This window comes from Bos mutus, chromosome 11 (assembly GCF_027580195.1).
Source record: "Bos mutus isolate GX-2022 chromosome 11, NWIPB_WYAK_1.1, whole genome shotgun sequence".
Taxonomy (NCBI): Eukaryota; Metazoa; Chordata; class Mammalia; order Artiodactyla; family Bovidae; genus Bos; species Bos mutus.
Window position 1 is genome coordinate 39,343,006 of NC_091627.1, and position 20,508 is coordinate 39,363,513.

Below are 20,508 nucleotides of genomic sequence, written 5' to 3' on the forward strand. Positions count from 1 at the left end.
TATTTCTGTATTCATTCACATTTTAGTATAAATTACCATCTTCCAGAGGACTTATTGTGGTTTATAATGATATATTTATGATTGGTTGGTCATTGTCTATCTTCCCTCTTAGACTATAACCTCTACAAAGGCAAGGAGAATTGTTTTTATCCAGCACATAGTAGGCACTAAATAAATATTTGTTGCACAAATGGCACACTTTCTGTATGGCTTCATTAACTGGCATTTTAGTATATTATATAGCAGTCTTTCTTTTTCCCCATAAATATAATCTTTTATTACATTAATCTTTTCTGGTTTTTTAAATTGAACTTTAAATCTTTTATAGTCTTTTGAATACAAAGCTAGTTTCAACATCTTGTAGCATCTCCCTCTTCTTATTAAGCACCACCATCTTTGGAGACTGCCCTTTCAGCAGGACTACTTCTCACCTTCATCCTTTTAAATGACTTATATTTTAAAACAGTAATGTTGTAGGTGTACTATATCCCCATGTTTAAGGTCTAGACAGGCCTGCTTTGTAAAAGGCCTTGGTCCCTTTACTTGGCAAAAATGTATATGTTTGAGAGGTGGGGTTCAGACTCCCAGGTACAATACTATAGCTGATGGCAGTATTCATGTTGGATAAACCTGGAGGATATTGCTTTTAGAAAATGTCAGGGAGCTTGGGACACGTATCTGGCTCATCCTTGTCTTCAGGACTGTCAATCTTGCCCCCACGACTTTTGAAACTATTTGATCTATAATAAAATTTTGGAAAGAAAAAAAAGATAGTCACCTTTCCTAAGTAAATTCCATTCCACATTTAAAACTCAATAGACATATCACTCTAGTACTCTTGCCTGGAAAATCCCATGGATGGAGGAGCCTGGTAGGCTGCGGTTTATGAGGTCGATAAGAGAGCAAATTCACTTTCACTTTTCACTTTCATGCATTGGAGAAGGAAATGGCAACCCACTCCACTGTTCTTGCGTGGAGAATCTCAGGGGCGGGGGAATCTGGTGGGCTGATGTCTATGGGATTGCACAGAGTCAGACACGACTGAAGTGACTTAACAGCAACAGACATATTTATTGTTAACTATGGACATTATCCTAGATTCCTATCAGTTCTACGGAAACTGAACTTAAAAATTTACTAACACACAGAGATCTTTCTAGGATTCATACATGATTTTATGTATAGTCATTGTTGTGTTTAGTTGCTAAGTTGTGTCTGACTCTTTGTGACCCTGTAGACCCTAGCCCTCCAGGCTCCTATGTATAGTCATGCATAATACCAAGTAAATATTCCAACGTGCAAGAAAGACATGTTTAAGAGATTACTGAATTTTAGACCATAAAGTTTATTATCCTCAAAACATTCAAGAGTTTTTGTCTGGAGAGGGGCATCCAGCTTATCTAAATATATGCTACTCTTCTCTTAGTTTCACACTCAAGGAGAGTCTGGTGTGAAGGAGCACAGGACAAACAAGGTTTTGAAACTGAGGAAATTCATCGTTTTTCTATAAAACCACTTTCCTGTCTTGTTTTCAGAAGGAAAGCTCAGATAACTGTGAACTCCAAGAGGAGGTTTATTTAGTAAGACGAGCTTGTTGATTTCATGAATACTGGCAAAGTCAGTGGCCCTCATGCGGAGCTGGACCCTGCAGTGTTTCAATGGATTTTGTCTAAATTCTGCTATTGCTTTTACAGTAAGTCTTAACAGATTCCTAGATATAGGAGAAGGAGCTGGAGGGTGTGGGGTTGACCTGAGGATTAACTGAACATACCTCCCTGCAATCTCTTCAGCCTATTTAAGTAATGGGAATTTTTTATTACATTTGGATTCTTTACTGAGTTAAATAGAAATAATAGTTTAGCTGAAATGCCTGACCTGAATGTCTGTAAAGTCTAATTAGTGACTCCTGAGGCAAATGATTTTTTAAAAAGCTTTTCCACTCACCACAAAATCTATAATTAATTCTATTTATGCTTCCAGGCCTGCTAATGTGAATGCAGCACAAAATGCCATCTTTTATAGATACAGTCCTGGAAAAGAGGGTAGGGAAAGACTAAGAGGATTTTACAAGAAACAGAGCCACAAAACTGCCCACGTGTGGTGCCACGTAGGTCACGAAAGCTCTGCAGTCCTTGGCGCTGCTTTGCAATGAATTCTTATGCTCAACCCCGCACTCGATGCCACAGGGGGAATACGACAAAGGGGGCGGGCTCTGTGACTACACAATTCAGCAACTGACCAGGAGGAAACACAAGGGCCAAGCAAGTGATGCCAACAATTAGCGCCAGTGGAGTTCAAGGCAGGGAGAGTTCAAGGTGCAGGAGAGATCAGGGCAGGCTCTGTGGAAAAGAGAGGATGGGAGCAGAGCCTTGAAGTTGAGACAGAACTCCAGACAGGATTTAGATGGGGCAAAGGTAGAGAGGGCAGTTTCTTCCTTCACAAACAAGGCTGATTTAAGAGAAGGGCTGCTGCTGACATGAATCTCCCCTCTGCTAGCCCTGGAAGGAGAGCTGGTTCAGTTAAATCAGGTACTTTCCAGGACTACAGGCATGTGATGCAGATACTGTTTTTTTTTTTTTTTTTAATGTGGAACATTTTAAAAGTCTTTATTGAATTTGTTTCAATATTGCTTCTGTTTTTTATGTTTTGGTTTTTTTGGCCACAAAGCATGTGGGATCTTAGCTACCTGACCAAGGATCGAACCAATGCCCCCTGCATTGGAAGGTGATATCTGAAGCACTAGAACCCCAGGGAAACCCGAGGGATTTAGATTTTGATTGGAGAAAAACCCTTAGCAGTCCCTTGTGGAGGAGAAGGCAATGGCACCCCACTCCAGTACTCTTGCCTGGAAAATCCCATGGACGGAGGAGCCTGGTGGGCTGCAGTCCATGGGGTCTCAAAGAGTCAGACATGACTGAGCGACTTCACTTTCACTTTTCATTTTCATGCATTGGAGAAGGAAATGGCAACCCACTCCAGTGTTCTTGCCTAGAGAATCCCAGGGACGGGGGAGCCTGGTGGGCTGCCACCTATGGGACCGCACAGAGTCGGACACGACTGAAGTGACTTAGCAGCAGCAGCAGCAGCAGCAGTCCCTTGTGGGGTCTTGGAAGAGTAGATGGGTGGGAAGCCAGGAAGATGGGCTTTGCCTTTTGTCAAAGCTCCGGTAGGGCTGGACGAGGGGCTTTCGCATTCCCATAAGGGGAAGGGAGAAATTAGCACATGATATGGTTACCATAAACAAAATAAATATATATACACCATGGAATAGATACAGTCCTCAGTTTCAATAGTTCTTACAGCTTCCTTGATAACAAGGATGTTAGTGCCAAAACTTGCAAGAAATCCTTTCAAATATAGTCATGTTTGCTCAATACTTGTTTATAGTTGATCAAACATGCAGAAAGCTCTAGGCACTGACTCACCCCTCGAATTAGGAGGAAGCCCAATGCAGGCTTAAATATTTATTCTAGAGAAATGCTCCTGGATGGATATAGTTTGGTGCCAGTGACTGGGTTCTTCTCAGAGACCAAGTGTGCTTGGTTCTAGACACCACCCTTGATTGCACGAGAAGTGGGGACAGTGGGGAGGAGGAGCTGGCACCATGGTAACCAGGTCAAGCGTTAGGATTCAAAGCTGCAGACCCATTTCAGTGTTATCCGAACCCAGCTTTCATGCAGGTTCCCATTTCACTGCCTGCAGCACTTTTGAAAAGGCAAACAAAGACCCAGGAGCCTCGCTGGACCTTTGCTTCATATTTTCACTTGAGGGCTGGCGCTGCATTCACCAGTTGTGGTCAATGGAAACTCCCGGAGAAAGCCACAATAAGAAAAGGCAAAGAAATAGTTTCTTCCTTTACAGTTTTACTGGCTTAAAGGGCTCCAATCTACTAACCTTCCAAATTTTGTTTTATAATTTTATCAACTGAATCCTGCAAAAACAAGGAATTCTGTCCTCCGAGGTAGAGTCCTGAGCAAATGTGAAAGTGAAGATGTTTCTTTCAGCTGTGGCAAGCTGCCAGCCTCTCAAAATGATGGAATTTCATCCACTGACTAGAAACTGAGATTTTCAGAGATGCTCTCCACCTAATAGTAAATGGCAAAGGTTCTCCTGCCCACCAGTGGTGCACTCACACCAGAGCACCTGCCTGGACTCTGGTCTTGTCTTTGCTATAACTCTGTAAACTGTGTTGAGTCATTTCACATTCTTGGTCCTCAGGGTCCTCTTCTCCGAAATGGAGCTGCTTCCCGGCCTACCCACATCAATCATTAAATGCTGTGGTCATCTTGTTATGGACCTTAGAGACAGAACTGAGTCTATTCTGGATCACTGCCCACTGCTGTGCAATCTTGGACCAGTTAGCTAATCTCTCTGTGCTTAGGGTATCTGCTTCTATGGAAGGAGTAATAATATCTACATTAAACAGTAGGGGTGAGCATTCGATGAGAAGACTATGTAAAATGATTTTCACTGTGCCTAACAGGTAAGAATTCACTAAATGATGACTTCTTATTTTTAACCTTTCTAAGGAAATTAACGTGGGAGAAAGCCTGAGCTCTAGAGTCATGTACTTGGGTTCCAACCTTGATCTCCCCATTAGAGCTGTGTGCCCCTGTGCAGGGTATCTGAGCCTCAGTTTCTTCATCTGTTAAATGGGAATATTTCCTTCACAGGGCTGTTATAGTTTTTAAATGGGGTAATATTAAAAAAAAATGGGGTAATATTAAATGAGAAAAAGGAACAATGTTTGGTACCAAAATAAATTACAAGCTTTTCTCTCTGCCTATTCCCTGTGTTGCACTGATGGGAGATTAAAATGGAAAACAAGTGAAAGCACTTTGAACTAACACGTTACACAAAATCTGAGTACTTCTTCCTTAAAGTAGAGAGGACTGAAGGATAGTAAAAAGACCAAAACACAGGAATCATATTGAGGAAACAGAGAATCCAAGGACTTGCTGCATCCGTACCTTAGATAATCAGTTCCCTATAATCCAGTGATTTTCCATTTCCTCAGACTTTCACAGCCCAGTATTGTGGAAAAAGCAGACTCTCTGGACCCAGATGTGGGTTCAACTTCCCTCCTCCACCATTATGAGTGGGCAGACTTGGGCAGTTTATCTAACTGCCTACACCTCAGTTTCCTCACCTGTAAAATGGGGATAGTAAGTCCCTCTTGACAGAGTGGTTGTGGAAGTAGTTAACAGAGGAGCTGGTAGAAGGAAGATGCTCAATAATCATAGTAATTTTTCTTCTTTTTCACAGGTCTCATTTCACAGGTCCTGAGTGTTGGTTTATTCATCATCCAAAGGGGATAAAAACCACGATCTCTAGATTCCCTGAGCATCTTGATTATAAACATGATCGTTCCTTTGTTGGACTTTGTATTGGCCACGGTTGCCTATTGTCCTTATAGTAAAATACCATAGTTTTCAAGGCTCCATGTGATTTAGCCACTTCTTGCTTCTTCCTTCATCATCTGTCACTTACCATCTAAGCCCCACTCTTCTTCAATTCTGTTATACACCTTCTTAGGGTTCTGCTCTGCCAAGAATGTTGTATCCACACTTTTCCAATGAACAACTCCATTTCACTTTGAGGCGATCTCTTCAAAGGAGCCTGAGGTCTTTGCCAACCACTTTACTCTTAATCTCAGTTGTATGTTACTTTCTATATATGATGTATCACAATTTAAATTATACATGTTTATTTATTGAGTTGTTTTTTTATGTGTTCTTCCCACTAGATTATAAGCTCCACCAGGATAGGGTCTCTATCTGCTTGCTGCTGCTGCTGCTAAGTTGCTTCAGTCGTGTCCAACTCTGTGTGACCCCATAAACGGCAGCCCACCAGGCTCCCCCGTCCCTGGGATTCTCCAGGCAAGAACAATGGAGGGGGTTGCCATTTCCTTCTCCAATGCGTGAAAGTGAAAAGTGAAAGTGAAGTCGCTCAGTCGTGTCTGACTCTTCGAGACCCCATGGACTGCAGCCCACCAGGCTCCTCCGTCCATGGGATTTTCCAGGCAAGAGTACTGGAGTGGGGTGCCATTGCCTTCTCTGCTCTATCTGCTTACATATAACCAAATGGCCAGAGTCTACCGTAAAAAGTTTTCAATGAATATTAGAGGAATGAATAAATATTAGCCCATGCATCTTGACTGGGGATTTAAAAACAAAGTCACTATTAAGAGGTACAAACCTCTGTATAAAATAAATAAGCTATAAGGATATATTGTACCACACAGGAATATAGCCGTATTTTATAATAACCTTAAATGGAGTATAATCTATAAAAACATTGAATCATTATGCTGTACACCTGAAACTAATATTGCAAATCAACTCTGCCTCAATAAAAAAAGAAGGTCACGGTGGATCTAGAACTTCATGAACTATCTGAGCTTTTGAAAGCTGCTCTGCACTCCTATTCTGGATAATTAAGCCCAGTCCTACTTTATTATGAGAAAAAAACTAGCCACAAAACAACATCCATGGGAAAAAGCTGGAAAAGATTCTTCAGATGGGGAGAGGGGATACAAGAGTTTCCTTTTCAGTATCCAAAAAGAGAAATGAACCCACTTTTTAAAATTAGTTAGCCAAATTTCAGGCCATAATTGTTTTTGTCTGACTTGAGAAAGATGAGCTGTGCTGTGTTTGTCCTCATTTTTCTGTCCAAGCAAATGAATTAACAACTGCAATAAACATGGGTTTCAAGTATTGGAAGGATGGAAACCACCAGCATAACTCCCAGATAAAAACTCACAAGAATGCTATCATTCAGCTAAAAGGTTGGAGTCTCAAATTATTTTTTCCCTTTTTGGAAGACAGTTTTACTAAAGTTTCTTAAACATCTTTGGAGTGATTTCTACTGGAGGGGTAGGGAGAGCTTTACAAACATCTGAGCTCATACTGAGCTTGAATGAGTTGCTAAGGCTGAAACAGTCAAAGAAAACACAATTTATACAGATAAAAATACTCAGATTATTTGGGGAGGAACCAACTCCTGAATGATGTGGCATAACACTCATAAGAATCTTTGAACAAGTAAGAGTTGTCCCTGTTTAGAACCCAGCCATCTGAAGAAAGGACTTCTACAGTAGCCTCATGACTGGGCTTCTGCCTCTGGGGCCCCTCAGTATCCTTTTTATATACAGAGACACTGCTATCAGATTCTCTTCTTAAATATCACTTGTTAGATGTTCAAATACTTCAGTGATTACACTAAGTTGGAGTTAAAATTCCTTCCAGGCTCTCATCAATCTGCTTCCAACCCAATGTCTTAGTTTATTTCTCATTATTCCTGACTCCTTTACCCAAACTCTCCCAGACAGATTATTGTCCTCAAAATATGTTTGCTCCTTTCCATGCTTTGGGCTGAGGTCATATTATCTCTTCTCTGGAGCTATCCATCACCCATCCTTGGTCTTTTAGGAATTCAGGTCTGCTCAACTTCTCATGAAGTCTCCAGTCCAGAACAGTTCACCTCTGAGCTGCCACAGGATTCATGATCAGGCCTGAATCCCGTTTTTAATCATCTGGAGAAATCAGTATTTGGGTGTTGTTTTACATGCTTATTACATTTCTTATTGTTTATACTGTCAAGTGTGCCACACTGACCTCAGAAGTTATTTATAGGACCCCAGGGGTCCCTCGCCTGGGGATCCATAATTGGAACTGATAATCTTCTATCCTTTCAATTATTTCCACTTTCTGATTAAGGTACTTTAAGTGGGTTTCTGTTTCTTGCAATCACATCTTAAAGAAGATGTCTGTCATATGTACACATTTAGGATAGGAGCTCTCAACTTGGGGTGGAATTATTTTTTCACAGTTCTGGAAATGTAAGGTCATACATATCGATGTTCTGAATGTACAACATCTGGGGCACTGACTAAAAAGTGCAGATTTAAAAGATGCAGGTTCATAGGCTCCATCTCATACTGATTCTGATAGAAGCTCTTGGGGACAGACCCTGGGAATGGGTAGTGCAGACCAGATTCTCCACGTGATCATTATGCATATTCAAGAAATTCAGAGGATCAGGAGGAAGCTAACACTAAAGTTTCCCGTGTGGTGGTAAAGGGATGTGGAAGAGGAAATAATTCATATGTCTTGAATACTGATTATGTGCTTGAAAAAAATATTAGGCATTTTAACTGGTGTTATCTCTTGTAATCCTCAAACAAGACTACAATGTATGTCTTATCATTAATCCCCTATACAAATATGGAACGAAAGAAAATACCTCATCCAAGGATCTACACATGATAGTTGTTGGGCCAGCCTTTAAACTCTGGACTGACCAGCTCCAAAGTTCATACATCTCACTCTCCTTCCCACTCTGCTGGGGTTCTTAGCAAACCTTGGAGGGAGGGAGAGGGAGCATCAGGCACAACAGGTTGGGGGCTTCCTAGGTCAATCTGCAGGAGCTGGACAGATCCTGAACTCCTGAGGAGTAATCCCTGGATTAAAGCCACACTGACATCTTAAAAGGACAGTGATCCTCTGAGCTCTGAATCTGTACTTTGGACCCCAAGTCTAAAGCCTGGTGAACTCCAACTGCAGATACCGCTGGCTGTCTGCCTGGTTCCCAGACCTAAGGCTTTAGCAACTCTGGACTTTATTACGGGTACAGCACACACACAGGCCTTTTGGCTAAAGTTTCAAAGATCAGCATTCTCCAGGATTCCACTGGACCAAGGGTCTAGCTAGGGGATGGAGGGTAGAAAAGAAATCCAGGAAGCCAGGTCATGTTCATTGATAGGAAAGGGATGATTAAAAACAAAACAAAACAAAACCAGGTTGTGATGGAAAACAGGGCTGGTGACTGTGCAAACCCTGGGGAACATGGAAACCCTCATATTTTACAGTAAGGTGAACTATTACTCAGTTATAAAAAAGAAAGAAACAATTCTATTTGCAGCAACATGGGTGGGCCTAGAGATTATCATGCTAAGTGAAGTCAGTCAGACGAAAGACACACATATGATACTACTTAAATGTGAAATCTAAAGAAATGATACAAATGAACTTATTTACAAAAGAAAAACAGGCCCACAGACATAGAAAACAAATTTATGGTTACTAAAAGGGAAAGTAGCAGGAGGTATAAATTAGGAGCTTGGGATTAACATATATATACTACTATGTATACAACAGATAACCAACAAGGACCTACTGTACAGCATAGGGGACAGTACTTAATATCTTGTAATAACATATAAGAGAAAAGAATCTGAGAATCTGAAAAAGAATGTGTGTGTGTGTAACTGAATCACTTTGCTGTATATATACCTGAAACTAACACAATATTGTAAATCAACAATGTATATTAAACAAACAAACGAGCCATGAAAAAACAGAGAAACAAGAACCTATGTTGTGTGACTCCAGGTAAGTTCCATTCATTAAATAAATAAAAGTTTAATATTAAAAAAAGAAGCCTTTTAAAATCACCAGGGAAGAACTTAAAACTCCTGTTCAGATAATCATCAACGGGCAGCCAAGGTAGAACACCACTGGTGGAAAGTACCTCTGATGAGCAAGTGATAGGGGTTGAGCCTGCAACGGTCTGAAGGGAGGCTGCAGTCAGTCATGACTGGGAAAGCTGAGGTCACTCAAGAGCACAGCAATGGGCCACAGTGCTTCCAGTAGAGACCTGCCTGAAGTCTGGCTCACTGCCAGAGCAGGACTCCCTTCCATTTTTAGTTTTCCACTGTAGGGTGAAGAATTGGCACAGAAGAATAGAAACACGTGTGAAAGGCAGGAGGGAGAAGTGGAACACAGCAGATACGAAGACATACAGAGGCGTGTGTCTCAAGAACAAGACCACCAGCCTCAGCGAGAGGCAGTGGGGCCACTGGGCAGCAGATCAGGGGGCCGGAAGGGCCGGAGTATTCAGTCCCAGAGGAAGTTGCTCTACTCACTGAGTGGATGATGCCTTGCAGGGCCTGAAAGCCGTCATTTACCGGAAACACGTGATCCTTACTGTCCGCAATCCGGGCCAGCTGAGAACACAGCAAACACAAACACACACAGAGACGTGTAAGGTTCGGACACGGAGAACCGGGAAAAGCCACTGGGTCCAGGGGGCTCCATCTCATGTAGAACCCGCAGGAACTGAAGGCCTTGCCTGGGCGCAGGGGCCTCACTGCAAGGCCCTCAGTCATAATGAGCTTACCAGCCGCCCTTCTGGAGCGGGTCCGGAGAGTCGGCTCCAGCTTTTACGTTTGTTTTAATGCTTGTCTCCTTGGGAGCAGGGGTAAGATTGCGCAGCGAGATGAACATTTGGCCTGGGTTGATGTATTTATGGATTTGGGGGCAGGCCATTGGCTCATTTCTCTCCCATTCAACCACATTTCTATTGGCAACGGTATTTGAATCAAACAGACTCAGGTTTCCTTTCAGAGCAACTTTAAAAATAAATTCAAGCTTCGGTGTTGGGTGAGGTCAATGAATGGGGACCCTTATCTTAGACCCAAGCTGCTCATTGAGGGAAGAACCCTTAAAGACTGGTTTGGCTGCTCCTGCCTGATGGAGCAGAGGACTGAAGAAAGGAGAAACTGATCTGTGAGCTTTTCTCCTCCCAAATTTCTGTCTAGTGCTGAGACTGCCACAGTTAGAGTCAATGCCAGGATTTTTACTGATTGCAAAAGGAACACACAATCATTGGGAAATTTCAAAAAACCCAGGAGTATTAAAAAGAAAAAAAGTTCATATAATTCATCTGTTAAAAAAGGTTCATATAATTCATCTATCTACCCATTTGTCCATTCATCCTTCATCTATTATTGTTAATTTGATATATATTTTGAATATATATTATTCATACTTTTTCTATACAAATATCATATTTTATTTTAAAAAGTGGGTTCATACTATTCCCAAAACAGTTTTTGTTACCTTATTTTACTCATTTAGCAACATATCATGAGTATTGTCCATGTTGTCAAAACAAAAATAAATTATGAAGAACTAGGTTGCTAACACATTTTCACAATTTGATTATATATACCTGGACATATTTTTCTGCCCACTGGCCAATTATTTCCATTTATGGGAGGGGTATTGAAAATGCATTGTGTTTTTAATGAGATAAAAGGGATGTTTGCCATTTAAATAAGAAAATCAGATTTGTCAAAATAAATTTTAAAAAACCAATCTGTTTCCAAGTTAATTTCGATCTGTTTTGACTTCTTGGCAATTTAACATCAACTAAAAGACTTTTCACTGAACTGAACTGAAAAGTCAACTAGAAAGGATGCTGCCTAGATGCTCTGTGTTGAAGACCCTCAAGTGTATTTGCAAATGGGTTCACATCCCTCACACATCCAATGATTCCCTTCCTGTTTAGCATTCCTGGAAAAATCATCTATCTAAAGGGTATTTATACTGCTGATGTACCCTCCTCACCAAATGCATATGTTTTCTATCATTCACAAGCTTAATATGCTCCCAAGCATGAAGAAATCTAATGTTCATACCTGCGTTTCATTGAAATCCTTCACGCCTACACAGTAAACAATTGCACCGAGATCTCGGGATCTGTTCGCCTGGGCCAATGAAAAATGACATTAAAGTGAGAAGCAATGGCAAATGCAGTCCTTTTGGATCAGCCAGACTAATTGCAATAATCAGGTATTTATTGAGCATCTACTGTGTGCCACGTACCATAAGGGAGAGGGCAGTCCCTGTCCCTGAAGAATCAATACTCCAGTGAACATATTCTAATTCAATATGGTAGATGCAAAGGGCGTGATTAGTCTAATGGGAGGTGTTGAGAAAGACCCACAGAAGTAGAATCTTGATGAGAAACTTTGCATGACGAAGGGAGGAAAAGGAAACTGTAGGCTAAGTCATATTAAATATTCCGGGGAAATAATTATCTTTTCTGTTCCTCTGATGGATTTTTATTGACATAGGTTCTTCCTTTGTAATGGCATCATGCTCTGGCAGCAAGGTTGTAATCTTTGGAACCTGATATACCTGTGTTTGATGCTTGACTTAGCTCTGTGAAGTGTTTGGGGGATTAAATGAGATAACATATGCAGAGCTCCTCACATGAGGCCCAGAACAATACAGATGGGCATCAATGTCAGCACCTTTGTGAATAAGGGTTTTTTATTCCCAAAGACACAGGGTCAATGGTATGGGGATTGCAGTCCATATTTGAGTGGGTGAACCTATGACCTTCTCTACAATTAAGTATTGAGAGGGCAACACAATGAATAGTATACAGATTTTGGCTTGGTTTTAATATTTGATTTATTAAAGACTCTTCCAGGTTTTCTAGGTTGTTTGTTTCAGAATAGAAAACAAAATTTGTAATTCCTTGGTATATGTCAATACAGTAGGAAATTAATAAATAATTGATAGGAAACATATAATAGGTGCCCAATATATGCATATTGATTTCAATGGTATCCTTTTATCCCCCTTTCTTAGTACTCCAACCCACTTATGATTAACCTTGAATTTTAGAAGGGACAGAAACATACATCTTTTTACCTTCAAGTTAGAAATTATTTCTTGCTGCTTTCAGGATAAAATTAACTTTTAGATACAGTCTAGCCCCAGCCTTATCTGCAACAACTTCTATATGACATTTCTCCTCTAGCAGGGCTTTATATAGAATTATCAGAAATGGAAAGGTTCATTTTCTTTCTGTATCTTGAAATGTATCTTTCTGTTTCAGACACCCTCTTCCTATTGGCAGTGGCACTCCAAATATTTTTCTAAGTTTGCATGTGCCATACCTAAAATTCTTTTCTACCAATCCCTATTTTAAGCCTGTCACTTACCATTTATTTTATATTCACTTATTCCCTTATTAGGGTTTTTACTTTGATTGCTACTTTGCATCTAGATAAACCATTTTGCATTTCTATTATATAGTTAGTTTCAACTTTTTCTAAAGTTAGGAATTTCTATATAGGAATATATTTTCATATAGGAATATATTGTTTCCCAGATGCTCAGGGAGTGTCTGTCATAATTTACTCATATGTCTCCCCATTGAGAATTTTGTACAAGTTAAGGATGGGGGACAGTGATGTGATTACCCACTTAATATCCTCATGCCCTTTGCCAACAAAGCCTTCAAAAAGTTGAACATTATTACATGGTAAAGTCCTTGAGGGCAGCAACTGTGTCTTACGAATCAATGTTTCTCTAGTCCAGCAAAGTGCCCATACAGGTCAAACTCTAAGTAAATAGTGAGTGAATGAATGAATGAATATATACTTCTGGCTTGTGGAGAAAGCTGAATTTAAATTAAATAGTAGTCAAGAGCTTCAGGTAAGGGTAATGCTCTGATTGATTTCTCCTCAAGAGGCTGGCATCGCCCTTCCTCCCGGCCTGTGTTTCTTCTTATCGTGTTTCTTTTGAGGTTGTCCTGAATGAGCCTTTGTCACTAATGAGGCTTCAATACATTTCTATGGTGAACTGGTTTCTTTGGGTTACTTATACATATAGCTCGCATGTGAAATTTGAAAGGAAAGAATTTCCTAAATGTAAACATCACTTTCAAGTCCTAGACAAACCTCTTTTTCTGAATCTCTTTATACAAACTGAAAGCTTCATTTAGAAAGAATTCCTTTAATTGCTTTGGGGAGTACTTTTCAAGAGCATAAAGAAAAGGAAAAAAGGAATATTGAAGGAGAGCTTGCAATTTACTTTGTCACCAGTTAATGTTCAGCTTTGATTCTTAGTAAGAATTTCAGTGATTAATACATTTTGACAAAATTGGCCCTTACATATTTCAAGTAATTCTTTCCCCTCCTGTTTTTAGTAGAAATGAAAGAAAAATAGTACCAATGGATTTGTTAAAAAATGATATAGTATTTCAAAACTGCTTTCAATTAAGAAAGGCATGACAGATATATTTTATCCCCCAAAGTAATATGCAAATATTTTGTAAAAGGGAAAAATACCCACCATGTGTGAGACATGTGGATTCACTTTAAAAATAAACTTATTACTTTTCACATATGGGACTCTATTTTATCTGGGGATTTTACAAAGAAAATCTATCATTTTTGCCCAAGTAGAGAGACTGCAGCCCATTTCAGAAGGAAGAAGCCCTGTTTGTATGTCAGACAAGGCCAGGCTGTCTCTTACCTCCCTCTCTGAATAGAAGAAGAGGTCCTCATGGAGTTCTCCATCAGTCAGAGCAATGATGACGCTGGCTGTCCTGTATCCTGGTCAAACAACACAGACCCACTCAGTTCATCCTGCCACACCAAGAAAACCCCCTCAGCCCTGGGAGTCTATCTCTTCAAAGCTGCACCATCTGAGTTCAGTATTGTGAGAATCAACACCTTTTCTTTTGAGACTGGAAGTTGCTCCAGCACGAAGAAGAATATGGAACAAACTCTAAGGGGGAACATGTTTTGTTTCTGGGTTGCCAAGTCTTGTCTTTAAAAAAGACCAAACCTTGTAAATTGGTCACTGGACTGATAGCTGGGGGCTGGGGGTAGCTACAGGGAATCACACATGACTATTTCCCAGGAGCAGTCCACCTGACTCTTGCCAAGGCCTGAGGGCAACTTGACCACCTGGGCCATCCAGGTGTCCTTCTCACATGCTGTCCTTGACTGCATGCTACATACCTTGAGGAGTTTGGCAAAGAGGAACAGTCATCATGATTTACAAGTTGACTGGAGAAGGAAATGGCAACCCACTCCAGTGTTCTTGCCTGGAGAATCCCAGGGATGGGGGAGCCTGGTGGGCTGCCGTCTATGGGGTCGCACAGAGTTGGACATGACTGACGCGACTTAGCAGCAGCAGAAGTATTACAGCAGTTGTCAAAACTTACTAGAATTCTGTCAGTGATTTAGAAACTTCTAGTAACACTGTTTGTCAGTTGTTCAGTTGTATCCAACTCTTTGCAACCCTATAGACTGTAGCCCACCAGGCTCCTCTGTCCATGGAATTCTCCAGGCAAGAATACTGGAGTGGGTGGCCATTCCCTTCTCCAGGGGATCTTCCCAGCCCAGGGATCCAACCCGGGTGTCTCACACTGGAGGCACATCTGAGCACATCTGAGCTCACATCTGAGCCACCATTGCTGATGATGTCTTTGTATTAACAACTGTTGCTATAGATACTGGGTCTGGCTTATTTGTTGCAGTTTAGAGTAAAATAGGAAGTGGACACCTCTACAGATCTGGGAGAAAAGTCCCTACTGTAGTGCTGACTCTTTTTGGAGATTTGCCTCAGATAGAGAAATGTTACCCATGAAAGATAAGGTAGTAATAGTATATTAACTAAAATAATAATAAATATTATTTCCATGTGCTAAACACACTAGCAAGTGCATTTCATGCCCTTTCCCCATTTAAATGAAGGAACGATGAAGCCAAACTGGTATCTTAATCTAAAATCATATCCAGTCACAATGATGAAGAGGCTTGGAGCTCAGAGAAGGACAAGAGAATTAAATTTGACATAAAAATCCAAGACTTTACTAACTCATCCAAGTGTTTATTAACTTGATGAATTCAGCATGCAAAACTGGTCATGAGCATTACAAACTGTAGCCCGTAATGAGATCTTAATTACTTTTATATAACTTTTTGGGGAATCATCAGAGCAGTAGAATTTGACCTGGTACATGCCATCTTTCTATGTGTCCCTTCTCTGTGATGAAGTGTGTGTTCAAGGATCTGAAGCAATATCATATGTGTCTTTTGAAACAGGAAATTACTGAGGTAATTTTTTCAGAAGGAAACACAGAAAAAAAAGTTAATCATAATGGTAATTCAGAATATAGTCTTACCTTGACTGTTTTCATAATAAATCTGCTCACTGGCCTGAAAAACACATGAAAAAGTCATTAGATATATCTACTCTTTGCTACAACAAATGCCATTATGGGCAGTGGTCTCTGATGTTGGATCCACAGTCTTGGGTCAGTCTTGATTCTTATGTAATTCACCCAGGTTTCACTCAAATACCAATGGATGACATTCATCTAAGGTTACCTTGGATCAATATCTTACTTCTCATAGACTGGGACTTGTTTTTCTTAAGACTGAAATGATGAAATTCTGTCTCAACCTCTGAAGAAATATATAGAAAGGCTACCCTGGGAATAGAGAGGACTTGTGTGTGGCATGATTCATGAGCATCAGCCAAGCATTAGCTGAGACTCTTCATCCAGTGTCAGGGAAGGAGGAAGGAATTTCATTTATTCAGCTCTTTTGGATGGAATTATTGGGTACACACTTCTGGGAAATTTTTTTACTCTTGCCATTGAGTGTGGCTTAGTTCTGTTAAAACATGTGTCTCATCTCATCAGTCATCCCTGTTTCTACATCACAATCTACATTTGGAGTTTAAAACTCTTTTTAAAGTTACCCTTTCAAATCCTTCATGCATGTAAGTGTCTCCTCCTGGCAGAACCTTCTGGAGTTCTTCTAGCCCTTGACGGATCTGTTCCCTGAAATCCAAAGACACCCTGTTAGTCTTGTTTTTATTTTGCTGTTGATAGTCACATGCATTAGTCTTTATCTCCATGGATAGTCTGTATTACCCCATTAGTCCCATAAAAGCCTATCGGCAGGAAAGTCTTTGCAGTAAATCATCAATTTAGGGCAAGCCATAGTGTAGAGTAAATGAGATTCCAGGGACTGAGGGAAAGGACACTTCTTCAGGAGTCTGTGGGTGAAAATTTTCCATTCCCTGGAACAGGACAAAGTTTTCACTCTACATTGGAAACAAGTCTTGAGATGCAACTGGTCTTGAAGGAAACATACCACCCTAGGCAACTTTATATCGAGATGCAAAGGGCTCATGTAGTCCAGAGAGAGGCGGGTGCTAACAACCCAGGGCAAGGTCACCACAAGGACCACAGGCAGGAGGGACAGGCGTCTGGAGCAAAATGCCACCAGCACCATTGTGCCAGAGAAAACCAAGTAGTCAGCTTTGAAAATAAAGACCCTGGCAAACTGGGCTTTCCAGGACACCAACAGTGTTTTCTGTGGGTTGGAGTCTGTGTTTTCTTACTTTGATTGCTCAAGGTGGTAGTGGTGCAGGAAGAGGAAGTGGTTATGGTCTTGGGAAAGGGTCTGACAGCAGCGGAAAACATGAAGCTTAGGGGACCAATTAGAATCCTTGTGGACCATTCCCTTAGGGATGTTAGATGTCCACATACACATTCCCATCAATTACATAGCTAAATGGCAACCCACTCCAGTGTTCTTGCCTGGAGAATCCCTGGGACGGGGGAGCCTGGTGGGCTGCCGTCTATGGGGTCGCACAGAGTCGGACACGACTGAAGTGACTTAGCATAGCATACTATGCTGAAAAGGGCAAGAAAGTGTAGTTTTTGACAAAAGAAAAAAAAATGAACTTCATTCATGAATAGTAAGCCCATAAAGGGTTTGAAATTATTCTTCCTCCCACTGGAGTTTCTTTAGGGGCAGAGGGTGGAGATGCACAATTTAAATTGGGTGGGGAAAGTTCTTTTCAGCAGGGAAGGAAACTAATGTTCACTGAGCATCCACTAGATACAGGCCCTACACAGATTTCAGATTTCATCCTCATAATAACCACTCCAGGTGGGTATCATTGCCCTCAGGTAAGAAAACGAGTTCAGAGAGGTTAAGTAAGAGAACAGAGGCTTGACATCAAATCTGCCTGATTAGAAGAAAAAAAATTTTTTGCCTGGATTTCTACTTTGCCAAGCAGCATAGAACAGTGAGAAGTTTTCAGTAAAACTTGAATTAATGAAGAGCAATGGCAAATTTTAATACCATCTGTGTACTAATACTGTGTCAAACTGTTTGAAAAATACATACAATTAATTCACTTATGCCTTATGATAGCTCTCTGAGGTAGATACTAGAGTTATCTTCATTTTGCAGATAAGGAAACTGAGTCACTATATTGCTGAAAGTATTAAATAGTCACTTGACTTCCCCAGTTCAAATTAGCTCCCTCAATCAGACTTCACATGGCACCTGACAATTCTGGATTTATAGCACTTACGACATTTTATAACTAATAACATTTGACATTTTATAACTAATTTATAAATAACGAATTCTATAACTAATAACATCTGTTTGTTTCAGCTCTAGACTTTAAGGAAGTTGTCCAAAGCTCCTTCACTACCAAGTGGCAGAGGTGGGATTTCAACCTAGAGACCCTGCTCTCGGTCACTATGATAAACTATTCCTCTCTTGAATAAATGAATGAACAAATGAATGGATAAAATTTATTACTTGTATATACTGGTAATTGCTTAAAGAGGAAGCCCAACGCAGAATTAATATTTTTGTTAAACTGATGTAATGGGGTGCTCATAGGTGAGACTGGATCGTCAGGTTGGAAGTTTTAAAAGACGAATTGAATAGGGTTTAAACTGAGGTTGCTGATGCTTCTAAGGTGGAATATTTAAGGTCAAGTAACTTAGACTTTGGGAGACGTACAGAGTATTGTCTGCTTCTCTTATCAGTGCCCAGATATCAGCTCACGTGCCAAGCTGCCCAAATCATCTAACTGGAAGCCTTCTTTGACCCCCTCTACCTTGACTCCCCTCTCTCCTAATCCCCTATGTAATCTAACATTAGATTCCATTGGTTGTATTCTAAAGATATCTTGAGACTGACACTTCTATTTCTTTTGCCAACCTCATGGCCTGGGCCACCATCATTTCTTACTTAGACTATTGGGAAAGTCATTAGCTATCAGACTGCCTTTTCAACCCTCTTCTGTTCAATCTCCACATGTTCTTAAACTATGTGTCAAAACATGCCATTCACTCCGCTGCTCAAAACCCTTCATAGTAATTGATTACACTTGGCATAAGATCTCAAATCCTTACCACAACCTTCAAGGGCCTACATGGGATGGTTCTCTGCCAGCCTGACGGTCTCAACTTGCACCAGTCTGCCCCTACTCCCTTCATTTGAGTGCCACTGGTCATCCCTAGCTCCTTTCTCCAACAGATCCTTCACATCTGCAGTCACTGCTGCCTAGGGATGGGAGATATTCTTTGCCCAGCTCTCCACTGGGCTAATTCTCTCCCAGCCTTCAATCCCAAGCTAAATATCAATTGCTCAAAGTAGCTTCATTGGACACTTAGCTCCCTCAATCAGACTTTACAGGGTATCCCACAATTTTTGCTTTATAGCACTTAGGACATTTTATAACTAGTAACATTTGATTATGTCATCATCTGTTCAGTTTAGTTCATTTGTTTCAGTTTTAGACTTTAAACTCCATGAGCATTGGGCCATGTCTGTTTGGGTCTCCACTAATCTTCTGTGTTTATGACATACCTGGAACATTACAGACATTCAAAAAATATTTGCTAAAGAGGTAGGGGAGGGAATAGGCTTCATTGCTACATGTGGACAGTGGCCAGGCAGAAGCTCACCTGGTAGTAATTGACTGTAGGGCAGGCCTGGGTCCATGTAACTATAAACCATTCTCTACGCTGTACCTCTTTACAGAACCCCCACATTTTAATAAATTCCATTAAAAGCCATAGTTTAATTTCAACTCTGCTGTTCGGTGATGAGAAAGAGCACATATCTGTGCATTAGAAGGAGGGTTAAAGATGAGAGCAGAGTCCCCCATGAGGCCACCATGGTAGGGGGAGGGTGGCATTAGCATTCACCTGGCAGAGGGCAGCTTTGCCCTGCAGGTCAGCCTTTTCATGAGGGTAACAGCAAAGGTCCATCTAGTCAAAGCTATGGTGTTTCCAGTAGTCATGTATGGATGTGAAAGTTGGACCATAAAGAAGACTGAGAGCTGAAGAACTGATGCTTTTGAACTGTGGTGTTGAAGAAGACTCTTGAGAGTCCCTTGGACTGCAAGGAGATTAAACCAGTCAATCCTAAAGGAAATCAATCCTGAATATTCATTGAAAGGACTGATGCTAAAGCTGAAGGTCCAATACTTTGACCACCTGATGTGAAGAACTGACTCATTTGAAAAGACCCTGATGCTGGGAAAGATTGAAGGCAGGAGCAGAAGGGGACGACAGAGGATGAGATGGTTGGAAGGCATCACCGACTAGACGGACATGAGTTTGAGTAAGCTCCGGGAGTTGGTGAAGGACAGGGAAGCCTGGTGTGCTGCAGTGCATGGGGTTGCAAAGAGTCGGACACAACTGAGCAACTGAACAACAGCAACAAGGGCCAACAAGGTGGCAGGATGGTGAAGCTGGGATAGGAGAGTGTGGCTGAGACAGAAAACTGGGGTTTGTTCCTAAGTCACAGAGGTCATACGCTGAAACTCTCCGGTATAGCTGAGGTGCATTATGGAGTCGGAGGATAATTTCTAATTAGGTGGACGCAGATAGGGCATTGAAAGGAAATGTGAACCAAAAAAGTAAATGTGGTCTTGTCTTGGGTCATTGACTAGTGAGGTTTAGGACGTTTTGGTAACACTAAAATTGGTGTATTGTGTTAAAATTGGAACTTTAAAAAGAGGAAAGAAAAACGGGATACTGGGGGTGTGGAAAAGATTCCCTGGCTGCTTTGTATTTTTCTCTGCC

General features: G+C 40.9%; 1 protein-coding gene across 1 annotated transcript in view; it reads right to left on the minus strand.

The window, feature by feature from the left end:
* Positions 1–20,508, minus strand: part of ANTXR1 (ANTXR cell adhesion molecule 1) — a 258,267-nt gene that overhangs the window by 184,836 nt on the left and 52,923 nt on the right. Inside the window, exons 4-8 of the mRNA XM_005893586.3 lie at positions 16,359–16,440; positions 15,778–15,811; positions 14,118–14,197; positions 11,483–11,551; positions 9,926–10,006 (exon numbers count right to left, since the gene is read on the minus strand). Coding sequence (XP_005893648.3) covers positions 9,926–10,006; positions 11,483–11,551; positions 14,118–14,197; positions 15,778–15,811; positions 16,359–16,440 — 346 coding nt within the window. The remainder of the gene's footprint in view (positions 1–9,925; positions 10,007–11,482; positions 11,552–14,117; positions 14,198–15,777; positions 15,812–16,358; positions 16,441–20,508) is intronic.